This window comes from Culex pipiens, chromosome 2 (assembly GCF_016801865.2).
Source record: "Culex pipiens pallens isolate TS chromosome 2, TS_CPP_V2, whole genome shotgun sequence".
NCBI classification, from domain to species: Eukaryota; Metazoa; Arthropoda; class Insecta; order Diptera; family Culicidae; genus Culex; species Culex pipiens.
The window spans coordinates 87,532,663-87,559,158 of record NC_068938.1 but is presented as its reverse complement, the minus strand read 5'-3'; the positions used below and the strand labels follow the sequence as shown (position 1 = coordinate 87,559,158).

At 34.7% G+C, this 26,496-nt stretch overlaps 1 protein-coding gene across 1 annotated transcript in view; it reads right to left on the bottom strand.

The window, feature by feature from the left end:
- Positions 1 to 26,496, bottom strand: part of LOC120417373 (metallo-beta-lactamase domain-containing protein 1) — a 285,379-nt gene that overhangs the window by 159,323 nt on the left and 99,560 nt on the right. The window contains exon 3 of the mRNA XM_039579389.2: positions 12,461 to 12,625. Within this exon, the coding sequence (XP_039435323.1) occupies positions 12,461 to 12,625 (165 nt within the window). The remainder of the gene's footprint in view (positions 1 to 12,460; positions 12,626 to 26,496) is intronic.

The following is a 26,496-nucleotide window of genomic DNA, read 5'->3' as shown; positions in this document are numbered from 1 at the left end:
TAATTTTGCCCAAGAATGACCCCTTGGACGATTGTTCAAAAAACTTTTTTGTAAAATTCTGATAACCCGTAAAGAATACATGCAAATCCTTGATGTCTATACATCAAAATTTTTGTTTTTGTCTGCAAACTTAGAAAAAACCCTGCAAACTGAGAAAAAACACGTAATTTTAAAATGAAAATTTTTGTTCTAAATGAAAAAATGACCGTTCTGGGTAATTTCAGATTCGACAAGTAAAATAAATTTCCCATAAAATGACATGTCTCACGATTTTTTACAGTTGAGTAACGGGAAATGGCAGCGATTTTAAAACTTTATTTTTACTTTTTTTTTATGAAAAATGCGTTTTTTTCGGAATTTTGAGTACGCAAGCAAATCGGGCGTCTAATTTTACAAAAAAGTATATTTTTTCAAATAAGTGTTGAAAACATATATAATTTTCAATTCAACTTTACACTTTTTTTTTAGCGCAACAATTTCAAAAAAAAGTCATTTTCTTGCGATTTCCAGATTTTATTAAACTTTTTGAACTTAGGAAAAAAACTTCAGGAAAACTTTCAACGATTTCAATTGTTTTACCTTGGTGATTAAACTGCTGGTTGCTGTTATACAACCTCTTTGAGTTTAAATTTTGTAAAAAAGAGTTTTCATCAGTGTGATTGAGCCCTTATTTTTCAGCTCGCAATGTTCAAAAACTAGGTATTGATATCGATTTTTTATGTTAAGATAATTTTGAAGTTTAAGAATCAAGAAAAATAATTTTAGAAAGCTGAATTAATATTTCTGGATTTTTTTTAAATTTTAATTAAAAGAGCAAACCATAACATTTTTCAAAAGTGTACCTGAACTTATTATAATCAAAAAAATGCCGAAGATAGCAAACTGATCAGAATATCCCTTCGTAAGACATAGCCTGTATGAAGCAAAGAAAAATTATAATACCAGCCGGTATTGAAAAAAAAAGCTAGTTTTTGTAATTTTTTCGTGAAAACTTTCTTTTCTTTGAAATAGTTTCTGTTCCTATTTTTAATGTTCAATGAGGAAAAATATCAACGCTTACATATATTTTTTTTGTGGACACTGTATTAGGGAAATTCCCATATGTTTGGCAGCTTAACAAGTCGGGTCTATTTTCATCCAAAATGTCGATTTTTAGAATGTATTAAACTAACAAGACTTTTCATCGAAACATGCTTGTCACTTCTACTAAACTATTTAAAACTATGAGTGTATCTTAGGGTGGATTTTCATGGATTGTTCGATGACCGACATCGAAAGCGGCTTTCGATGCTCGTGGTCAAATTTGGTCGAAAACTCATATTTTTCGACCAAGTTAAGTGGTAAAATAGTTTAGATTGATTGTTCATGGCAGTACGAACAATAAAAACAAATACTAATTGCCGGAAAGCCCCGAAAATGTGATTTTCCGACTTTTGATTTTCGATGCACGAGCATCGTAAGATGACCGACATCGAAAGCATAGTCACTACCATGCTTTGCTAAAATGTCAGTGCATCGTAGTTCGATGCCTGTCCTGTCAGCCATATTGCTGCCGCGACACCATGGACACAAACCAAATAACGCTGTGAAATATTTCCGTGAATATTTCAAGCAGGCAAGCGTTTCAAGCGTTTTGTGGCAAACACATGAGATTTTTCCGATGCCAAAATGGCAACAATGGAATCGGCTGATGTTGATGTCGACAAAGTTTTGAAAAGAGGCGATAGGCTACCTCAAATTATTTTAAAGTGGGTTTTTACGTTTTCAAATAACAAGAAAGAATTTTGATTTTATTTCACAGCATGCAATGTATGTAATTCAAGGAAAATGTTGATTGCCACCAATGATACGAGTGTTTCCCATAAACATAGAACATTTTTAAACAGTACGCTAGATCAAATTGTGTACGGTTTACCATGCACGGAAAGAAAACATGGAAAAAATTAGATTTTTTTTCATATTTATTTTTATGGAATAAATATTTAATAATTGCATCATAGTTCTGGCTGAAGGTTAGAAGGTGGGAGAAATTCAGAAGAAAAGCAAGTAATCGAATGGAATTGATGTTATTTATGAAAGCAGGAATGTGTAGTCGTGATTGGAGTTATTGGAATCAGTTGATTTTCGTAGACCCGGAGTTGTAGCTAAAACCGTCAAATTCTTAAAAAACCGAAGTGGTAGTTGACATATTTTGGACAGGCCCGAAGCCAGGGCAGGTGCATTCGGGTGGAACCCCCCGAAATTAAGAAATTAAGAAATTAAGAAATTAAGAAATTAAGAAATTAAGAAATTAAGAAATTAAGAAATTAAGAAATTAAGAAATTAAGAAATTAAGAAATTAAGAAATTAAGAAATTAAGAAATTAAGAAATTAAGAAATTAAGAAATTAAGAAATTAAGAAATTAAGAAATTAAGAAATTAAGAAATTAAGAAATTAAGAAATTAAGAAATTAAGAAATTAAGAAATTAAGAAATTAAGAAATTAAGAAATTAAGAAATTAGGAAATTAAGAAATTAAGAAAAAACTTTCAGAATTTCTTAATTTCTAAATTTCTTAATTTCAGAATTACTTAATTTCATAATTTCAAAATTTCAGGATTTCAGAATTTTAGGATTTCAGAAATTCAGAATTTCAGAATTTCAGAATTACAGAATTTCAGAAGTTCAGAATTTCAGAATTTCAGAATTTCAGAATTTCAGAATTTCAGAATTTCAGAATTTCAGAATTTCAGAATTTCAGAATTTCAGAATTTCAGAATTTCAGAATTTCAGAATTTCAGAATTTCAGAATTTCAGAATTTCAGAATTTCAGAATTTCAGAATTTCAGAATTTCAGAATTTCAGAATTTCAGAATTTCAGAATTTCAGAATTTCAGAATTTCAGAATTTCAGAATTTCAGAATTTCAGAATTTCAGAATTTCAGAATTTCAGAATTTCAGAATTTCAGAATTTCAGAATTTCAGAATTTCAGAATTTCAGAATTTCAGAATTTCAAAATTTCAGAATTTCAGAATTTCAGAATTTCAGAATTTCAGAATTTCAGAATTTCAGAATTTCAGAATTTCAGAATTTCAGAATTTCAGAATTTCAAATTTTCAGAATTTCAGAATTTCAGAATTTCAGAATTTCAGAATTTCAGAATTTCAGACTTTCAGAATTTCACAATTTCAGAATTTCAGAATTTTAGAATTTCTGAATTTCGGAATTTCAGAATTTCAGAATTTCAGAATTTCTGAATTTCGGAATTTCGGAATTTCTGAATTTCGGAATTTCTGAATTTCTGAATTTCTGAATTTTTTTAATTTCTGAATTTCTTAATTTCTGAATTTCTGAATTTCTCAATTTCTTAATTTCTGAATTTCTGAATTTCTGAATTTCAGAATTTCTAAATTTCTTAATTTCAATTCACCCCATGTTTGTACAGTTGACTCTCTGGCTGTCAATTTTCTCAATATCAATATGGTTCCATCTATCAATTATTTTTCAGTCCCTTCAAATAGCATGCTTTGATTTTTTGTTCTATAATTAGATACTTCCCGTTCTCGCCGGTCTTATTTTGGTCTATTTTGTCGTGTTCTACTAAATGCTGCCAAACATTATTAATATTAATATTATTTTGTTCTATCCGGAAATAAATTTTGAATGGTTTTAAATTAAAAGTTCCCCTGCATTTGTCTTTGGTTTTTCCGTGCACGTGTTGCTTTGTGTTGACGTTTCCCCAAGCGTTTCTCTCCCATTTTCTACCGTTCCTTCTTGAAACGCTTGCGGGAAAAATGGCGGTCTGCTCGTTATTTAGGTTTGAGTCATAGCTAAGTCATAACGCCATCCAAGAGCATCGTAAAAATTTCGATGCTCGTGCTTACGATGTCGTTGCATGATCCATGAAAATCCAGCCTTAGAGAAGGTTTCTCATTACATTTTATATTTGAAAGAATGGAAAAAACTTCCCAAAATAATCAAAAATTGAAGAAGACATTGAAATCAAAGAATTGCTTTTTAAGCTCATGAAAAAGCAAAAAGAATAGCTTATTTTGAAAGAATAAAATAAATCAAGCATGAAAAGTAATGTTAATCAGACTATAACATATAAAACTATACAATGAAATGCAATTTTAGAAAAATTGAAAATTAGCTGGATAAGTAATCCAGAAGAGTTATTTTCTCATGTAAGGGTACATAGCAGCCACAGCAAAGTTATATCGATTAGTGTTCAAAATACTTTAATTTGTGTACCAAAAATCTCAGTACAAATAGCTGATTCGAGATCCGGACACTTTTTTTTTAATTCCAAACACTCGTTGTTGCTTATGAATCGCATAAATTTGGAATATTTTTTTTATATTTTAGGTCTCAATCAAGCTGACAACATCAACACAATCGATGTCTTGTTTAACAGTTAGCTAGGATTTTAGGGAATCAAAACCATTTATATCTGCATTGTTTTCCCGTCGCTTAGGGCGCTTATGAAATGTTTCAGTGAAATGTTTCACATTTTTGGTAAACTTGGTAAACATAATTGAGTTGAATTTGATTGTTTTGGCATTGGTTACAGCCTCCAAATGAATTTGAAATGAAAGTTGATGTAAAACTTACATCCAAATAATTAGTAAAACAAAATGAGGTGTCAGGGTTTCGAAGCACCCGGAAATTCGATACATGACGTTATTGCAGAGTTTGAAATGAACATTGAATTTACCATATCAATAAAAATACAAACCGCTGAAAATGATTTTTTTTCCGAATTTTTATGTAGGTCCTCATTTAAATTGAGCGTCCATTGTTACATAAAAGTCCTTTTAACACCACATTTCCTAATCATCACCATTTTAGGGTGCAAAAATTTTAAAAAAATTTAAAATGTTAAAAACTGATAGGGGTCGTACCACACCTCCGTTCCTAGATATCGAAAAAGGGAGTCAGGGACTAAAATACGAAAAGGACTAAAACTATCCCTTAAGATAAAGTTTCACGCAAATCGAAGAGGGGTTATTACAACTTTTCAGATTTCGTGTGAGTTTGCAGAGAATGACCCCTATCAAAAGTAATACCAATGCCAACTCACATGAAATGTCCAACTGGTCCTTGTCCCACTTTTTTCCGAAACACCAGGGAACCACTGTTCGCCTCTAAAAAAGCACCCCCCCTCCGAACCACAAAGCCAATACAAAGTGCGGTTCGCTGTTGAGTGTCCAAGTTTTCTGAGAAACAAGTGCAAGCGCGCGCGCTGTGGCCGTCCCACCAGCCAGCAGCTTATCCATAAAAAAGGCCCCGGCCAGAAGCGACCACACCACAATGGGTCCCCCAGGATCGTTGAGGTGGCGTGGGTGGACAAAATATGAACAAAAAGGAGCGCAAGTACGCGCGAGCGACGACTAGGATAATTGGCCGAAAAACTTTTCAGCTATTTAGGAGGTTCCTTTTATTTTTTGTTACGTTGGGACAACCCACAGGACGCCACGGACCACGGTGTCCCAACAGTGTCAATTCAAAAGGACCAACGAATATGAGCTGTCGCTGTCATCAGGCCAGTCCCGGGATTTGGGGGATATTTTTTGCTGTCCATTTTGGGCTAATTTGTTTTAGCTTCATTTAAATTTCGGGAACGGGAAAAGTTTGACCAACTCTCGCATGTTGCCTAAATTTTTATTGCATTTTTTTTGTCCGTTCCCAGAATCATTAGAGCGCGGTCATGTAGCGAGCTTGGACAATACCACGGCGTCCACTGGAGGGCGGGTTTCATTGCGGATGGCAGTAATTTCTAATTTTTTGGGCAGTTGTTAGCTGTCACTGGCTGTGGGCGCCCGAAGAGGGTTCTAATTAGTGCTGAATTTGAAATTAAAAAACAGGAAAAGTTAAAAAAGAACTAGATGAGATTATTTGAAAATCCGCATAACAACCACCATACAGATTTAGAACAGTTAAAAGATTGATCATAGCTTGAATGTTTTATGTCTTACTTTTGTTTCACTTCTTATATACTATCCAATCTCATATCTAGCGTTAAGAACTGCCATGAAACATTTTATCTGATTTCATCTCACCTCATCAAGTAGAACACATAAACCATTTACTTTCGCACATCCAACACCAAATTTGTGACTCATGTCGTCGAATCATCATCATGGCTCCGATTCCAATTCCGTCACAGCCAATGACGCCTAATCGAAGTCGATCGTGGCGCCATCCATCACCCGCACAAACACACAGATATGGTAATAATCTCCAATCTCTGGCCCTGATTGGGCGTCAGCAGTTAACGGCCTGATTCGGTTCGGGAATTGCAAGAGCAATTTCCAGAAACATGATAGCACATCCTCAGCTCCAAGCCTCGAGTTCAAACATCGTAGCATTAATTTCAACTCGGCTCATCATCTTTGGCGTGAGGAAGTTCAATGACGGTGGGGTTTTCCACACTTCGAAGGAAACCGATCCCAGGGCTTTCTACATTGCTTCATTCATGTGCAAATGGCCTGCCATCGCCGGAAATGGTTTGTTTGTGTCGGTGGGGATGGTTTTCATTTGGCGCCATCTTTGGGCGATAGGGTGGAGCAGATTTTTAAAAAGATGCGAGTAAAAAATGATTATTTCAAAAATAAACTGGGTAATTCGCTACCAACTCACACGAAATCGGGAAAAGTTGCCCCGACCCCTCTTCGATTTGCGTGAAACTTTGTCCTAAATGGTAACTTTTGTCCCTGATCACGATTCCGAGGTCCGTTTTTCGATTTCTCGTGACAGAGGGGTGGTACGGCCCCTTCCATTTTTGAACATGCGAAAAAAGAGGTGTTTTTCAATAATTTGCAGCCTGAAACGGTGATGAGGCGCCAACTAACATTCCCGTCCCTTAAAATCAAGATCTACAAACTGACATGGCGGGCGCCGTTGGTGGCCAATGACTGTTGCCTATTCGCAACTGATCTAGTTTTAGCAATCATGGTGTTTTATCTTTTCAGCGCATTCATACATGCTGTTGATAAGGGAAACACCACTAGATCGTCGAAGCCTATGATCAGTGCTGAAAGGATATTACGGTTCTGTTCAGCAACGGAGGGGCAACCATGGGTGGTCTCTCATGCTCATGCTCATGCTCAATTTGCAGCCTGAAACGGTGATGAGATAGAAATTTGGTGTCAAAGGGACTTTTATGTAAAATTAGACGCCCGATTTGATGGCGTACTCAGAATTCCGAAAAAAACGTATATTTCATCGAAAAAACACTAAAAAAGTTTTAAAAATTCTCCCATTTTCCGTTATTCGACTTTAAAAAAAATTTTAACATGTCATTTTATGGGAAATTTAATGTACTTCCCGAATCTACATTGACCCAGAAGAATCATTTTTTTCATTTAGAGCAAAAATTATCATTTTAAAATTTAATGTTTTTCTAACTTTGCAGGGTTATTTTTTAGAGTGTAACAATATTCTACAAAAGTTTAGAACAGACAATTACAAAAAAATTTATGTATAAACATAAGTGGGTTGCTTATAAACATCACGAGCTGTCGCGATTTTACGAAAAAAATTTTTTGAAAAAGTTGGTCGTCATCGATCATGGCCGTTCATGGTCACCCGCGACAGACACAGACGACGAAACAAAGAGAAACGCAAAAAGTAACTTTTTCAAAACTTTTTTTTCGTAAAATCGCGATAACTCGTGATGTTTATAAGCAAACCCCTTATGTCTATATATCAAAATTTTTGTAATTGTCTTCTCTACAACTTTGTTGAATATTAATACACTTTAAAAAATAACCCTGCAAAGTTAGAAAAAACACGAAATTTTTAAAATGAAAAATTTTGTTCTAATTGAAAAAATGACCCTTCTGGGTCAATGTAGATTCAAAAAGAACATTAAATTTCCCATAAAATGACATGTTCCAAATTTTTTACAGTCGCGTAACGGAAAATGGGAGAATTTTTAAAACTTTTTTAGTGTTTTTTTCGATGAAAAATACGTTTTTTTGGGAATGCTGAGTACGCCATTAAATCGGGCGTCTAATTTTACATAAAAGTTCCTTTGACACTAAATTTCTATCTCATCACCGTTTCAGGCTACAAATTATTGAAAAACACCTCTTTTTTCGCATGTTCAAAAATGGAAGGGGTCGTACCGCCCCTCCGTCACGAGATATCAAAAAATGGACCTCGGATTCGTGATCAGGGACAAAAGTTACCCCTTAGGACAAAGTTTCACGCAAATCGAAGAGGGGTCGGGGCAACTGCTGTGTGAGTTGGCGGAGAATTACCCAACTTCTTTTGTGATTTTCAAAACGAAGCTTCACGGTTGAATTTGAATATTTGTAGAACATATATTTAACGTTACCCGTTTCAATATGCATAAACTGAAAAAAATTGCATGTTTTCCAACGATGAATTTAAGATTTTTTAAATTGTGTTTCTTATGTTTATATGAACTAATCAAAAATAATAAAAAAAAACTCTAGAATTTCAGAATGAACCAAACATAGAAAGTGAAAAACAGGAATTCTTGAGATAGTTTCTCCGATTTGATCAAAATTCGGGAAATTTTGAAGGTTTTTTTTTATATTATACAGCAATTCTATCTGAAATGAGCCTAAACCGAAAAAAAAAGTTTTTCGATCGGGCTAACATTTTTCTGGGGGTTTTTAGGATGACCAACATCGTTCTAGGGTGGTTCAAAAAATTGCAATTTTTATCATATTTCTCAAAAACCACTTTTTTCTAAAAATCATATCTCCGCGTCATTTCATCCGCTTTTAGCTGTCTTAGACGCAAAAGAAAGGTGTTTGGCTATTTGGGAAAAATAGTAAGAAGTTTCAAAAAGTCGTATGAAAACTTAAAATGGCGGTTTGACCGTGCCTGGATCAAAGAGCCTTTGTCTGAAAATATTTTTATCGGATTCCTTGGGAAATATCACATAAAATGAAATAAAAATTGGCGATGTCGAACCGTACATTTGAGAGACATGATTATTTGAAAATAAAAACTGAGTTTTTCGAAGCGCCACGCGAAAAAACAGGAAAATGACGAAAACAAGAAAAAATCAACTTTTTTCACTAAAATTGCAATAACTTTAAAATTTCAGCGATGACCTATACATGTTGGGGTATCAAAATTTTTGAAATTGCAAGAAGCAATATTTGATACCCAAACATTTATAAGTCATTTGAAAGTTATCACAGTGTTAATGAATAAAGTTGATTTTTTCTCATTTTCGTAATTTTCTTGATTTTGCGCGTGGTGCGTCGAAAATTTCGTACGGTTCGACACCGTCAATTTTTTACTATGTTATGAGAAATTTTCTGAGAAACTTTCAGACATAGGCTCATTGATCAAGATACGGCAAAACGTCATTTTATGTTTTCATACGACTTTTTCAAATATTAAGCTAGATTTTTTAAACTTCTTGCTATTTTTCCCAAATAGCCAATTAAATCACCTTTTTTGAGACTAAGACAACTAAAAATGGATGAAATGCCGCGTAGATAAGATTTTTTTTTTTAAATGGGTTTTGTGAAAATCGACAAAAATGGTCATTTTTCGAACCACCCTAACACGGCGTAGGTCACCCTACTGGTCAAACAAAAAAACAAGGGTCTGATTATTTTGGCCAGGGAACCCCCATAAAAATGTTGAGCCCGATCAGAAAACAAATTTTCAGTTAAAGTTCTTTTCAAATGGAATTGTTAGGATTTTAAAACTTATTGTTCAGCTTTTATGGCATCGAGTCGAGATTGTGAAATTCTTAGTTTTAAAAGGGATGATTTTTTTATCATGCAAGTTGGTACGAAAATATTCGAAAATATGTATCTTTTGAAGGAATTTTCTGATCGAATTGTTGTCTTCGGCAAAGTTGTAGGTATTGATGAGGAATAATCAGAAAAAAAATTACATAAAACCCAGTATTTTTTATTTTATACAATTTTTGGATATGATTTAGGAGACAAAAAATGAAGGACGAAAATTTTGCCACCGAGTTAGGCTGTTGCAAATATTTTCGGTCGAAAAAATCAGAGGGCAAAACAATATCTTTGCATAAAACTGTCCCATATGGTAAAACAGCATGCTGAGAAAAACGCATTTGAAGTTTGTCCCACACATAAGGTTACGTGTTAAGATTTTGTGAAAAAAAAGTGGATTTCCTCCGGATTTTTAGTACTAGATGTTGTTTGCTTGTTTGAAAGAGCACACGATTTTGAACCAATCTGCGTCAATACTCAAATTTGATGAAATAGCATATGGGACATTTATGTGATCAGGGGCAGTTTACTGCGTTTGAAATTATATTTTGCATGTATGGGATTGACCGAAAATATGCTGAAATATTAGAAAATTTTGGTGAACAGTACTGCAAAACGTTTTTTTCCGGCGAAAAAAATAAATTCGTCTTTGTAATTTTGAAAACTAATGGATGCAAAATAACTAGGCAGACTTAAAAGGCATTTTAATCACTTTTTTCATTCAAATGTCAATACCATGGCTTATAATTTCAATTTTTACAAATTTTTTTTTGTCTCCCGCTTAATTTTGGCCAGAGTTGAGGGACATCCCGAGCATGGGTAAATAACAAGGGAAATGCGTAATAATACCTTTCTCTGGTATCAATACCAAATTTTGGTATTCCTGGACCCTTTAAAATTTGTCTTAAGGATTATGCAAGAGCAAAATGTGGTATGATACCAATTTAAGGTATTGTTTTGATATTGCAAAATTGCAGAATTTGTCAATGATCGAACACCACATTTTGGTTTTCTTTTGGTATTACAGTATTTTATCAAATTCCTCTGCAACTATGGGAAAATTTTGACCAATTTTGACAAAATAATTAATTTTGCGCTAAAATGATGTCTCAAAGCGAATGCTTTCATTCAAAACCGGAAATTTCAAACTTGATTTTAAACATTTTTGATATACCCCCTACAGAAATGACTTGAAATTGTGGAAAATTTTCTAAGTCAGGATGGCACATTTTGGTATTATTTTGGTATTTAAGTGTTTTATCAAATTCCTCTATGGGAAAATTTTGACCAATTTTGACAAAATAATTAATTTTGCGCTAAAATGATGTCTCAAAGCGAATGCTTTCATTCAAAACCGGAAATTTCAAACATGATTTTAAACATTTTTGATATACCCCCTACAGAAATGACTTGAAATTGTGGAAAATTTTCTTAGTCAGGATGGCACATTTTGGTATTGAAAGGTTGCATCAATTTTCTCTGAAACTATGGGAAATTTGTTAAAAAAATTTACGAGTTAATTAATTTTGCGCTAAAATGACTTGAAACCCAAAAATGTTAAAGATGATTTTAAAAATTTGTGTGATATACCCACTAATATTTTTTTCAAAAACGTTAAAATATCTCTAAGTCGGGTTAACCAAATACTTTGAAAAACGAGTCAATCGACAGATTATTGAATTTTGGTGAATTTCAGTTCAGTTTCATTTTAATAATACTTATTTTTCAATCTTATTATTTTTCAGAAGCTTCAAGAACTTCAAGCACAGGCCGTTCATCAATGACAAATGCATTCGGTGTGGTGAAGAATATCACTAATAACAACATGGAATCATCAGGTGAGTAGATTTGGCTGTTGCATATGAATAATTTTCGTTATTTCACTAACTGCAACTGCTGCACTAAAAATGGTATGAAAAAACCAAATTTTGGTATTACTTGTATTACTTGCGACCATAATGTGCTCTTGGTTGCCCAGTAATAGATGGTAAAATACCATGAAATCATACCAAAATCATGTATGTGAAAGAAATTTTGTTTTCTAAGCCTCACATAATCACGCCCCATTTTCTTATGCAATTACCTCATATACTAATGTTTCAATTTTGAATGTTTTAAAGTGAAACAATTTTCTGATCTTTTCGAATAAAATATATGTAAATTTTGGAATCAAGACTAACATTTCAAAAGTGCATCATGCAGAAAATCCAGCCCAAGCGAAACTTCTATTTTTCCAAAAATGCACGTTTTATACAATTCTTTAACGATATGCTACAAAATTGTAAAGTAAAAAATTACAAAAAATAGTATAGAAGTAGGTGCATCAGAGATCTGAAACCTTTCCTTCAAAATAAGAATCATCTCTTCTGGCAAAGAACGGTTGACCAAAAAGTTCGCAACCTAGAGTCCTTCATCAAATTTATTCCACCCAATGATCCACCCTACCGAACTCTAGGCCCAGCTCAAAGCACTAAAGTACGCCGACGACGACGCAATGGCGTTAGCGTCTCAATTCCCAATCTTGAGTGCAATCATGACTTCCTCTGCCTTGAGCACGTGAGTTGAGCTGATTGCTATCTCTTCTGACTTGGCGCTTGGGTTTTCTCGTCGATGGTATCAATTTCGGCCGTGCCCCAGATTGCAATTGTAGCCAGCGGCCCTCCCTCCCTTGTCATACATATGTAAGCACACGTCCAAATCAGAATTTCCCACCCACTTGCTATCTCTTTCTACTTACCACTGGTGAAATCATGGATAAAGTAACGATTCCGCTGGGATATATTAGTTCCTACGATGTGTCTGGCCTTTAGGAACAGGTTATTATTCCCCAGATGGTCGGAATGTCCATGTGTGCTCACGACCCAGCTGATGTCATCGGGTGCCAGCTGGTGCTCCTGCAGTCCTTCAAGATCGACGTTTTCGTTTTGCGTTTGCAGAGATGATAATAGAAATCATGAAAATAGAAAGAGAGAGAAATATATGTGGACCGATGAGTGGGAGGAAAAACAAACACACACAATCACATGAAATGAATTGAGTGCTAGAAATGAGCCCGGAAAAGTGGTGCTTCACATGGCACGAGGCTGTTGTTGGAGAAGGTGGGTTTGAGTGATGGGGGGACATTGGGTTTGTGTGATGACGAATTGGTCATAAATTATTGTGGACATATTTTTAGCATGATTTGTTTGAATTAACTGAAAGATGGGTCATTCTCGTCCAACTCACACAGCAGTTGCCCCGACTCCTCTTCGATGTGCGTGAAACTATGTCCTAAGGGGTAATTTTTATCTCTGATTACGAATCCATAGCACGTGGCGGAGGGGCGGTACGACCCTTACCATTTTTGGACATTCGAAAATAGATGTTTTTTTCAATAATTTGTAGCCTGAAACGGTGACGACTTAAAAATTTGCTGTCATTGGAACTTTTAAGTAAAATTGGACACCCGATGTGATAATGTATGTATTTTTAATCGAGAAACAAATTAAAAATTCTGTAATTTTTCGTTACACAGCTGGAAAAAATATGGAACTTGTCATTTTATGGGAAACTTAATGTACTTTTCGAATCTACATTGACCCAGAAGGGTCATTTTTTCAATTAGAACAAAAATTTTCATTTAAAATTTCTTTTTTTCTAACTTCGCAGGGTTATTTTGAAAATATAACAGTGTTCTTAAAATTATCACGAGTTAACGCGTAATTGTTTTTGTATTATTTTATTTTCGATGAAAAATATGTTTTTTTTTCGGAATTAAAATAAAATTGAGAAGGGCGTTAGTTATTTAAATATTTTTGTATTTTGTGATTTAAAAATAACTATATCTCGAAGCTGTTGCTTCGTATTAAAAACTGGTCAAGGACAAACCTGTAATAAATTGGACGGGCTTTCTGAAAAAAAAAATACACTGAAATAAAAATACACGCCACGCCATTTTTGATTTTTAAGTTTAAAAGTTATATTTAAGGTGATGTCACGATTTTTTTTTCTTTCAAATTTTTAAAGCAAATAGCCTAAGATGTTACTAAAAGACTCACAAAAAATGTTGGATGGTATGTCTCTCCTAAAAAAAAAAAAACAAAAATCATTTACTAAAACTGTTTTTTTAAAAAGCGGTCTAAACGTCAAAAAAATTTTAAAAACCGATGGTGGGAATCGATTTTCCAGACAATTTTACATAAAAAATTCCATATTGACCATTGTCCTATGTCCAATCCTTCATAAAGATTGGCCATAGGACAATGGTCAATATGGAGACTTTTATGTAAAATTGTCTGAGAAATCGATTCCCACTATATGTTTTTAATTTTTTTTACGTTTAGACCACTTCTCAAAAAAAAGAAAGACATACCATCCTGCATTTTTCGTGAGTCTTTTAGTAACATCTTAGACTACTTCCTCAAAAATTTTGAACGAAAAAAATCGTGACATCACCTTAGAACTTAATTTTCAAACTTAAAAAACTAAAAATCTCACAGAAGTAGCATGTATTTTTATTTCAGTGTAAAAATATAAAATGCTGGTCATCCTAGTGATCATGGACCAAATTACCCCTTTGCATAAAGTTCCTCGCAATTCGAAGAGGTAACGGCGCAACTTTTTCCAATTTCGTGTGAGTAGGTAGATAATGGCCCAAATGGAATGGAGAAAATTTAATACGCTTCTCTTAATTTCTTGTAAAAGCATAAACTTTTATGAAAAAAAGATCATATTGGAAAAGGATATAATTAAATGTATTTATTTAAGTTTACAAATCAATTCAACATCAAGCAATAATATTCATGGGCCTCTGATTTATTACAGAAATCTTGAATGAGAACAAACACTCAACAAGAATTGCATTGTCTTCATTATTTATCTCATTAGTTTTTCAATATGCAGTTTTTTAAGGCCATCGTTGCAAACAATAAAAAGATTTTCTTTCAGTATTCATGCCTATATTATTTTATTTTTGAGCGAAAATTATCCCAAAATGCTTTGTTTGTGAATACAGTAGTTCTATTGCCATAATTTTACAAAATTTCTTAGAACAGTGTCCAGAAGCCCTATGTTAATTTAAACTAAGGCTATCAACATTACGGATTTTAGTCTTACCGAACGAAATTTCGACCCTCTTGTCGGATTTGTAGCTGACCTGATTTTCGTATGGATTTTATAATTATTTTTTTTTGCTTTAGCAAATTTATTCATTATCTTTGTTTTTTTTTTTTTAATTGGGACACCTTGACATTTTTTTTAAACTTGTTAACCTTTAACTGTACAAAATATTGCAAGAAGATTAGGGTTTAATTGAGCAAATTGCAGTCTATTTTGAGTATGTTTTAAAAACATGCAAATCATAAGCGATCAGATATCAAAGTAAAATGATGTAACCGAACTAATTAATTCTTCTAAATTCCAAATGCCAAAAAAACTGAATAAATTCTCAATAGTATAACGATTTGAAATCAGCCAGTGTTGGTAGCTTTTATCAAAACATACAAAGATTAAAGGCATGTCATAGAATAATTTCAGATCACTTTTTTTTTGTTTTTTCTACACGATGAAACCGACAACCGAAATTTTGAGATTCATCGAGCTGTCAAACATGATATTTTTTGGCAAGAAAAGCCGCGACCTAATTCTAAACTTTTTGAAAGTTAGTAAAATAGAAAAATAGCTTGATCGCTGAATGTAATGAAATAAACAATCTCGACTTAATTTTAGGACCGGAATCATCCATTTTCTATGAACTTCGGTTAGTTGAATCGTGAATAAAAAAATGGAATGGTTGATAGCCCTTAAGACAACCGACTGCATTTTCTCCATTTTTAATCCCCGCTATTTCAGCCAAAATTTTAGCTGCAGTTTTGGATTTGAAAAAAAAAACAAAATCAGACATTAAAAACTATCTTTTTTTCGCTATTTGATTATCCAAAGTGAAATTTCTTCGAAGCCTTCAGATAATCAAACATGGACTTCGTTGCAGTTATTCGTTTAAAAAAATGAATGCATGAAGTAATATTGTCTTTACAGTTATAAGTGTTTTTCTTCTACTATGTGGTCCCTAAAATTGTTTTTTTTTCGATTTGGACCAAATTTGGAGGGAATGTCTATCGATAGTTAACAGAAATCCAAAGTACGGTCCTGATTTTTTGGCTCCGCCCTCTTTTTTGACGATTTTCTAAAAGACTTTTTTAATCATAACTTTGTAACTATTTGAGCAAAAGACTTTCTACAAATTGCATTTAAAATAAAAATGTACAAGGAATTTGAAAATCCAGTATTGAACAATTCCTTATATTTTAATTATTATAGTTTAATCCCATCGTGTTCCTCGGACAATTTTACATAATAATCAATGTAAACCTCAAACTAAAATGAACTATTGGCGAGAAACAGCGATTTTACTGAAAAAAGTTTGATTTTGCGCAGCACTCTGTCCTATTAATTCAAATCTGAAATAAGTTTCTCAGATATAAAAACCGAACAATGCAGGATTCATCCCTTTTTGTTCAAAAGTACACCATGTAGGGAGAGAGGGGGTAATATGCACCCCCGGGGCAAAATACACCCCCTGCTTTTCTCGGTATTTGGAAGAATTGTTCGGGAAAAAATCATAGAAATTGGAAGCTTATTATTGCTAAACCATGCTGGAAATTTTTTAACTTCGTAGTATAAAATCAGCTTAAGTTATTTGCAAAACATTAAAATGTTGTGTTATCATCTAATTTTCATTGAACTTTCATTTTGATTTTTGGACGAAATAAAAAGCATTTATTGATATTGTAAGTTTTGAGGTAGATAGGTTTTGCCATAATCTTCGTTATTCTATAGACAGATGAGTCCAAAAACATCAAAAAATGCATTTTTAAGTAAATTTTCTACAAAAAACGTAGTCGGGGCAAAATGCACCGCTGTGAAGCTTCTTTGTAAAAACAGCGGTGTCATCTAGCGGTGACTAGTGAAAACTACTTTTACCCGGTGCATTTTGCCCCATGTTTTGGTGCATTTTGCCCCATTGTTGTAGTGCATTTTGCCCCAATGTTGCGGTGCATATTGCCCCGCATGGTTGTTTGGAATGAGTCAGAAATGTTTTTAGAAATTTGATGTTTTCGAACAATTTTGAGGTTTTTAAAGACTTTTTCACATAGATGACAAAAAATAATAGTTGGTTTAGAACATCGAACAAAATTCTTTCACAGTAATGCTGTAATGGTTGAGAAATCACAGTTTTCCCTTAGGGGGTGCATATTACCCCCTCTCCCCCTACTTCCGAGTGCTGCGTAAAATCAAACTTTTTCAGTAAAATTGCTGTATCTCGACAATATTTCATTTTAGAATGAGGTTTACATTGATTATTATGTAAAATTGTCCGGGAAACACGATGGTGATAACATTAAAAGATTTAAAAATAAAAAAAATGGTAAAAACTGAATTTTAGTTTTTAAAACATTAAAATATAATACTAAAGGGCATTTAAGGGTTAAAACTTTATTTTTACTGAATTCCTTGGAAAATCTTCTTCTATATATATACAAAAAATTTCGATGGTTTTGTTCGAACGCGAATCAGTTGAACACGGAACGTCGGATCGAGGTGCTCTTTGTTGCGTTGGGTTCGTATAAGTCCAAGGAAGGTTCTTACGCTAACTAATTGACACTTTGGCCACTCTGGAATCGATTCCGGAGCATCAGAAAATTGTATGGAGAAAGTTACGTAAAATCAAATTTTGATCACAAAAAGCTCAAAACGTCAAAATACAAAAAAGGAGACAAGACGAAGTTTGTCGGGTAAGGCTTGTTTTTTATAAAATGCAACCTGCAGAAGTTTTTTGCTCAAATAGTTACAATGTTATGATAAAAAGAAAAAAGAGTTTTTTTAGAAAATCATCAAGAAAGAGGGTGGTGCTAAAAATAGAGGGATGGTCCAATCAGCATCAAACTTGAGATTTCTGTTAACTATCGATAGATGAACGTTCCCTCTAAGTTTGGTCCAAATCGGTGGAGGTTGAGTCCAAAAGTGTACCCAGTTGACTTGGAATGACCCATATCCTGTTTTTAAATCGATGCCCGTGTGCTCTCTTGTTCTATCAAGATAGGAAAACACGCTAGCTTAGTATAAAAGAGCACACCGGCATCGAAATACAAACAAAAGTGCACTTATACTACTATTTTTTTAGGGGAATTTAAGATGTTAGGAAAAACAAAAATTTGAAATAAAATTTGCAATGGCATTGGCCAAACCATGTTTTGCCAATCATAAAAATATACATTTAGAGAATATAATGAAAAATAAGTTTCTTGATGTTTTTATGAAAGTTTATTTAACTGTAAAAAATATCTTTGAATTATTTTACTGCTTTTGCTTGAATGAAATAAAAGATTGTCAAATGAAAATCATATTAACATGTAAATGTTTTTAGAAAATTCTCCAGGCTTAAATAATTTGAAGTTCATTCTAGACATTATTCCGTATCACATGTTTCCTAAAAATAAAATAAAATTTGACTCAAATTCATTTGAAAAAAAAAAAAAAAAAATGATAATTTTCAAAAGTAGCCTATAATTTTCGTATGGTTATAAAAATCATTTTCCCATAATTAACTCAAAAAATATTTTTTTCAAAATTCAGGCTTGAAAGGGTTAAACAAATGAATTTGAGTCAAATTTTATTTTATTTTTAGGAAACATGTGATACGGAATAATGTCTAGAATGAACTTCAAATTATTTAAGCCTGGAGAATTTTCTAAAAACATTTACATGTTAATATGATTTTCATTTGACAATCTTTTATTTCATTCAAGCAAAAGCAGTAAAATAATTCAAAGATATTTTTTACAGTTAAATAAACTTTCATAAAAACATCAAGAAACTTATTTTTCATTATATTCTCTAAATGTATATTTTTATGATTGGCAAAACATGGTTTGGCCAATGCCATTGCAAATTTTATTTCAATTTTTTGTTTTTCCTAACATCTTAAATTCCCCTAAAAAAATTAGCAAATGATTTCTTTTTTTTTTAATAAAAGATTAAGGGGTGAATTCGTCCCACTATGCAGCATCATAGTTAAGTAGGAAAAGTGTTTTTTTTTTGTGCAAGTGTGAAATCCCCCCTCCTCCCTTCCCGCATTATCGGGAAATGACTCCGAGGTGCCCTTACACACTGGCACAAATAAACAGACACACACACACACGCAAACAAACACCAACAGACTCAAGTGGTTGAGAACTTTTATTTATTCTCGCCCTTCTCTTTTCGCTATGCTTAAAGAGACAAGAGTGGGAAAGCGGGTGGGTGGGGGTCGGACGGTTTGCAATGAAGATGAGAAAATGAAAATAGAGGCGATAAAGTGCGAAAAAGGCAAAAAAAGAAATGCCACTTCACCACCACCACCCTAGAACAAGCTCTTTACACGGTGGCGCCGAGAATGCACGGTGGGAAAAAACGAGCGTATTATGAGAAGCCATTTGAGCGTCGATCGATTTTCTCGAGAATAAACGGCTTTGAGGGAGGGTGGAGGTTTTTACTTTCTCTGATGAGGAAACCCGCGCTGGTAATGGCGACTTTTCAGTTTCAAATGATTTAGTATAGTTTTTTAAATGAAAGTTTAAAGTAATTTTGAATTGTTTTTTTTTTCGCAAGATTTCAAACTGATAAAAATATATGAAAAAATAAACTTTGTAACGCGAAATGATCCCAGCAGTGTCCTTTGTTCTGTTTATTTTGCAACGCTGCTGGGTGTCGCTTTTGCGTCCTGGGTGCCGGTTTTCGGAACGTCGGATGGTGTCTGATAGCAGCCTTGGTCCGATGACGCATCCTCTTTGTGTGTGGATTTTTTTCTCCGGTCCTTCCTCCATTCCGGAGCAGGTTGGGGGAGGAGGTAGGATTAGTCCTTATTTGAGTGTCGAAATGTGAATAAATAAAAGCATGTGGGAGCTGCTGGATTTTTCTCCTCGGTCGAGTACCGTTTTTCTAGGAAATTTTCAACCGAGAAAAGTTCACTGTAAGTGGGCTTTCGGCGGGATGTGGAAAAATATTGAGCTTTGTCGAGTAAGCGGAAAAGCAAATATTTTGTGGAGTGAATAAGGGAATGCTTTTTGGTGGGCGCAAAAGTTTGCTGCAGAGGCATTGATTTTGTTTTATTTTTATATTTTCTCAAGAAGCACAATCTTTGATTCTTATGATGTTGCCCTAAGGCAGGCTGACAACTCTGCCAAAAGAATTTCAACTATCATGTATTTTCAACTCAAAAATGTTAAAATTCAAAAAAAAATGATTTTGTTTTATTTTCTTAGATTTTCAAACGATATGACCAAAGAAGTCATTTTGCGTCATTTGTTCGTCCTTAAAATTTTCAATACAAATTCGACAGCTCTCCATTTAAAAGTTATGTTCAAATATTTTAGAATCTGTTTGTCGAGAACTGATTTTCTAATCAGTTTAGAAAGGAGCGGTCGTGGCTTAATGGTTACGATGTTCGCTTTATATGCGAATGGGTTCGATACCCATCTGCTCCTATTGAAAAAGTTTTGGACTCATTCAAAATTTGAATTAAATGAAAAACTTGAAGCTCACGGCGGGGTTCGATCCCCTGTCCTTAGGATTGGCAAGCAAAAATGCTTTCCACTTAACCGTGGAGCATTGGTAGCTTGAGGAGGACTGAGACTGATATAGTTGAATCCAAGAATCGGACAAAGAATCAAATTGAATGCAAGTTGAATATCAGAACTCAAGCAAGATTGCATACAAGATTGCAAGCGCCAGTTGAAATTAAATCTAAAAGTACCTCGCTAAATATGTCCTGGGCGACTGATAGAATTCATCCAATAAGAGATGAGAAGAATTGAAAGCTTTCCCATTAGAAATAAGAACACACGAAGAATTCGAACAACAATGCAAAACAGTCGTTACCACTCGCCTAGGGTGGCTCCTCAGACCATTCACCTTCCCAAAAACCGTTCAACTCCAAGCGAAACTTACTTGAGGATACCGTGGAGATTTTCCCTTAATACTCTGAAAAAAGTGGAGCATCAACACTTCCCGTCTTCCAAATCCCGTTCCTTGTCCCTGGTGCGCGGTGGAGATGGGAGTGGCCGACAATGGACGGCTGGTGGTGAGAATCTAGTTCAGGTGGAATTGGTTCTATTCCCAATTATCGATTCCTAGGCAAATTTGGTTTAGACCAGGGTTAACAAGTAGGCACAGCGAACATTTTAGTGGGCGCTGTGACATTGTACTGCACGCGAAAAAATCTCGTGCTGTGCAAGTGCTTGTCAGTTACACGCAGTGCATTAGATTTTGAGTGCTTATGGCAACCGGTGTTTATTTGAACTGTTTTCTTAAAAATTGCGTCTGAAGATAACTAAACATCGGTTTTTATTTTTTAAAGCTAGTGAAACTTTGTCAGCCCACTCGAAATGAATGCTAAATAAATCCTGACGGAATACCCGGTGATCGGGCGCAAGCTGCCCTCAGAGAGGGATCTGGATCCGTCGCTGTTCCTGGCGAAGTTGCGTAAAGCAAAAACTTGGTTGTAATTTGTTGTTCAAATGAAATGACCTTGTAAAGCGGAAGAAAATTGAGACATTTTTGCGTTTGTGTGATGGAATAAAGCTAAATCTGATATGAATTGTATTTTCATCCAGAAATACACCACAGAACTCCATTACGGTTGTGTTTCTCAGTCCAATTCCCATAATAAGGACATTAATCTCGACCAAACTGAGATTTTCGTATGAATACAAAGAGACGAGTTCGGATGTAATCACTTTTTAAGTTATTGCAAGGATATTATATTTGGGAATCCCAGCCAGTTTAAAAGTGTGACCGTTGTCCATTTGTGATCTTACAAACTGCTTTTTGCCATAACCATGTCCGGGGAAATTTTACTACAATCGTCCCGTAAGTCAGATTATTTGACTTTTTATGATTCTTCTTATGGAAATTATCGGCTCAATAAAAAAAACTCGAGAAATTTGCCGAAAAAAATAAGCACGCGTGCAGCAACGTGCTTATGATGTGACGTGCTTACGGGATTGTCAAGCACGCCAAAATCAATGTGTGCTGTGTTCAACCGTAGACACTAAAAATTGTGGGTGCTTTGATTCAACGAAAGCACGGCTCCTGTGGTTTTTGCACTGCACTGTGCTTAAACATCTACCCTGGTTTAGACAATCATCACATCACATGGCGAAAATCCAGTCTGCAATCCACTAAAATCACCGTCTCCTAGCGAAGCGAACTGATTTTCTAATCAGTTTAGTATCTTCGGCAAAATTGTAGCTAAGGAAATTTTCAGTTTCGATATCTTCCTAAATACTAAATATTAAAAAGTCATATTTAATTAAAAAAAATTCAAACTATAGGTTCCAATTTGCAGCAAAGATCGCTAAACGAATCGGTAAGTCTCGTAAAAAACATAGAAATGCAGGACTTAACAAATCTATAGTTCATCTTTCAAGCAAAAATTACTGGAACAAAACCATCAACAACTCTTCAATATCTAATCTTCAAATGAATCCAAATCACGTCAATTCCCACGAACTCAAATTTCACCACCGCAAAAGTAATCCGCAGACTTTTGCAGTCATTGAAACCCTTTCGCCCACACGCAAATCAGAACGCAAATTTGATCAATTGTTGTTTTTCAAATCCGCTCGGCTTCAGCAGCAACACCACACACACACAGCTTCAGCATTCAGCCAACAATCCGAAACCGTTTCCAGAAAGACTAATTCAATTTCAACGAACCCCCCCTCGCTCTCGCAGTCTTGCGAATCCACGCCAAATGTAGAGTTGGGTACAGCTGGAAACATATTTCAGCATAAAGGAGTCACCCCCTCCTGCTACTCCCCAACTCCAACGAATCCTCCCACTAAAAAAGAGAAGGGAAGCAAAGAGCTTTTAAGGTCTGGTTGTAAAATCGTGGATCAACACAACAGCAGTGGCAGTTGTCCAAGTTAAAAGGAGAAAGAAAAAAAAAAAACTCGGGAAAACAACACCAAACTGGAAAAATCTTCACTGCAAGGGAAAAAAAGCAACACGCAGAAAACGAAAACTTGCTTTTCCTCGGAAAATTTTAAAGGAAAATTCACGCTTGCTCTCTCCTTCGCTCAGTCAGTGGGAGGAAAATTCCGACAATGTTCCATTTCTACAGTGTCGTCTCTATGGCAAAACCCGAAGCAGTAGCGTACACAGAAAAAATTATGTGAATTTATTCGACACGGAAAACATGAATCACTTGTAAACACAGTTGATGTAAACTTGAGATTCGACGTAAATGGTTGAATCACTCATAAAATCATGAAAATCATAAATGATGTAACATTCGGAAATATTTTTTTGTGTGTAGGCTGGTACAAATTGTATTTGAAGTTTTTGTCCCTCGGCTCTGGTAAAGATCAAGATGGTTCAAAATTTCAAGTTCAACGTTCAAAACAATTAAAGCAATTTTTTTTCAAGTTCAAATTTTTTTGGTTATATTTTATTTCAATTTTTGTCACTAAAACTTGATTTGCAAAAAAAAAACTTTTTTCATTTTCTAATATGCTTTAGGGGACATCAAATGCCAACATTTCAGAAATTTCCAAAAATCTTTGACCGAGTTGTGAATTTTTCAAACAATTCTGATTTAAAACAAAATCGAAACACTGATCGCCATTTTTACGTAACTTTTCTAAAAATAGTCTCAGTAATTCATTTTTTAAAATATGTGCCCATATTTGCCCACTTTTGAAATAATAAAAAAAAACGTTACTTAATCCACCTTTAGGTGGTTGGTGCCTTCCTCACATTCATATATGTCATCATTTCAACAAAATTAAACTTCATTACTCATTTCTATTGATAGGGTTTTCAGATCTTCAATCTTATCGGCAAGGTCTTAATCAAATTTTTATCAAAATTTTGATAACCTTGCCAACAATGCATACAATATTTTTATCGCAAAATCTGAGACCCGGTTTCAAAAAAAGTACATTCTAGACTCGATTATCCGAAGGCTTTGGCAAAATTTCACTTCGGATAGTCGAATCACAAAAACATTATTTTTTTTCGCTGTCCTATTTTTTTATTGTTAAAATTAAGTCAAGCAAAACAATGTAAATGGGACAATGTGAATTTGTAAACAAGCAGTCTGTCCTGCTCATGTCAGTGGTTGTTTACATTTGACATGAGCAGGACAGCCTGCTTGTTTACAAATTCACATTGGCCCATTTACATTGTTTTGCTTAAAGTTTGACTGCTTTTAAGTGATTTATAATTTTTAAAGCCGAGATGGTGGTGAAAAAATCCCAAATTATTCGTTACGGGATAAAAAACGCTCGCCAAGCGCGCTAACAAACCGAACATCGTTGCGGTAGTGCTACTCTCCACCAGGATGCGTGCGCGTTTCCGTCGATTGTCTGCCAAGCTGGAACCGCTGGAACCACTGCATTTTGAAATGTCAAAATCTGTCTGATCTGATTGTTTACGATTCAAAGGAGGACGAGGAGGACCGAAAGTAATTTTCTCACAGAACAAGGTCCAGTTTGAAGGTTAGGCAGCAAATTTAAAAAAGTGATTCTTACGTAAGTTTTACCGTTTATGCAGTTGAATCTGAAGAGTAACTTAAGCAATTCAAATTTTTCAGGATGTTAAACGTGGTGCACTACTGCAGCTGCGAAATTAATTTTCCTGCTTGAAGTCCACGTCAGCACCTCCTACACGCTCCGCACGACGGATCACCCGGCCATGTTTATGGAAGAAATAGACTTAAGACCGTCACGGAATGCAGCCAAACTCGTCCACGGAGTCAGGATTGAAGGAAGTGGTCGTGGTGTAATTTTCGATTCTAGGCATCGGTTCCACGTCAATCATTTGTTGATCATGTCTGGCACGTCCGGGTAAATGGTCAGTGCTTGAGCCAGAATGAGCAAGCAGTACTACGAGTATTGGCCAAATGTTGGAATCCGGAACACGCCGGAACCTCTCCCCGTCAACGGCGTAACGGACCGCTGCCGGACCAGCTCAGCAAAGGGACGTTTGTTATCCACCGGTATGGAGATATTGAGGCGGCGGGGTGCATACATTGTTAATAAAAATAAAGAAAAATATGTTGAGTCTCTTTTTTTTAAAGTGCCTTTATACTAGCAAAAACTTCAGATATTGTTCACTCCATCTAAATTCTGAGAATATTGCAGGCCAAAGATTGATACCTAAGAGCATGCAATGGCACTGACCTTGTTGCGTGCTCTTCGGTTGACGTCTACGTAAGGAACATCCTGGAAGGAGCGCAACTAACTACATCCGTAGTTCTGTTAGATCATCCGAATTATCTTGATCAGAACAGTATAGCTCTGGTTCCTTGCAAGTGTCCTATTTTCTTACCTCCACGTTGGCTTGGTTTTCATGATGACCTAGCTGGTGGCCTGTGGAAACGGATCGTAAACCTTTGACCACCGCGGGTCAGAGTCGAGACGGCAAAAAGAAAGGGGCGCGACAATGTGGGAAAGGGAAATAATTTGTGATTGTAGACGGTATTGTTTTGATTCGCAGTATGTTGAGTCAACTGCTGTGGATGTACCTGAAACATCGCACAACGGGGTTTCTCTTCTCTTCATTCTCAGCTACCACCTATCTCCTATTTTTATTTTTGCTCTATTGATTCCCACTTTTTCACTGATTCTTCTATTTAAGATCATTTGATTTTGATTTTACTAACTTTTGATTCTCTTATCTCTCAAAGCATTTCCACTCTTTTTTACCAATTGAGACTGCTGTAACAAACTTTGTTTTTTTTTTTTCTTAAACATACACTTTTCCTTAATGTACTAGTAATATCAAGTCTATTTATCATTTGCCTAATCTTTTTTGATTTTATTGCGAATTTATTTATTTGAATAATTCTTTATCTGTCATATTATTTATCATTACTTTAATCTAAGCTTGTTTTGTATCTCTATTTATTAACTAATGTCTATTTTTACATCTAATACATCTAGCTTCTCATTTTTATTCTTTAAAATTCGCTCATCATTCTCTTACTATTGATTCTTGATTTTTATAAAATAAATTCTCTTTTACTGTCTATTGTTTTCAATCTTCACCCTTTTTTCAAACTAGTGAGGTTTGAGCCCTTACTCAATTTATGGAATGGTTAAAGGATTAACACAAATATTACCATTGTACTTTTGGTAAACTTTTATAAAATGCTTAGGACCAAAAATTGTAACAAATCACCGCGACAAAAGAAATAGCATCAAATAAACACGACTCAACACTAGGAAAGATTTCAGGAGAAAACAATACACAGTAAATAACAATTAGTTTTTGAATTCAAACTAAAAATAAAACAGTTTTTTGCTTTAATGAAAATTGACAGGCACACTATAAATGGTTAGGCGCTTATACTTACATCAAACCCTACGTAATGTACCACCCCCGGCCGAGTTAAAATGCGTAACCGGAAAAGAAGGTGTGCATGCCTGGCACGAACACTCAAAGCGTGTTCTAGCGTGCTGCTCGTACTGACTCAGAGCAAGGGTGAGATGTAGGTGTAAGGGCAGTGCGTGTTCGTCGGGAACCTGGTGCATAAGATCGGTCAAGGCCCGTTCTTACACTGAAAATTGCGAATTGCGAATCCATCTAAATTCTGAGAATATTTGAAAATAAGTTGGATTTCAATCGATTCTGCAATGTTGCAGAGGTGTAAAATCTGAGATCAGTTCTCAAAAAGTGCACGAATAAAAGCTAACTGCTCTTAACTTTTAATAAAGTTAACAGATCTTTATTGCTATAGGATCATTAAAA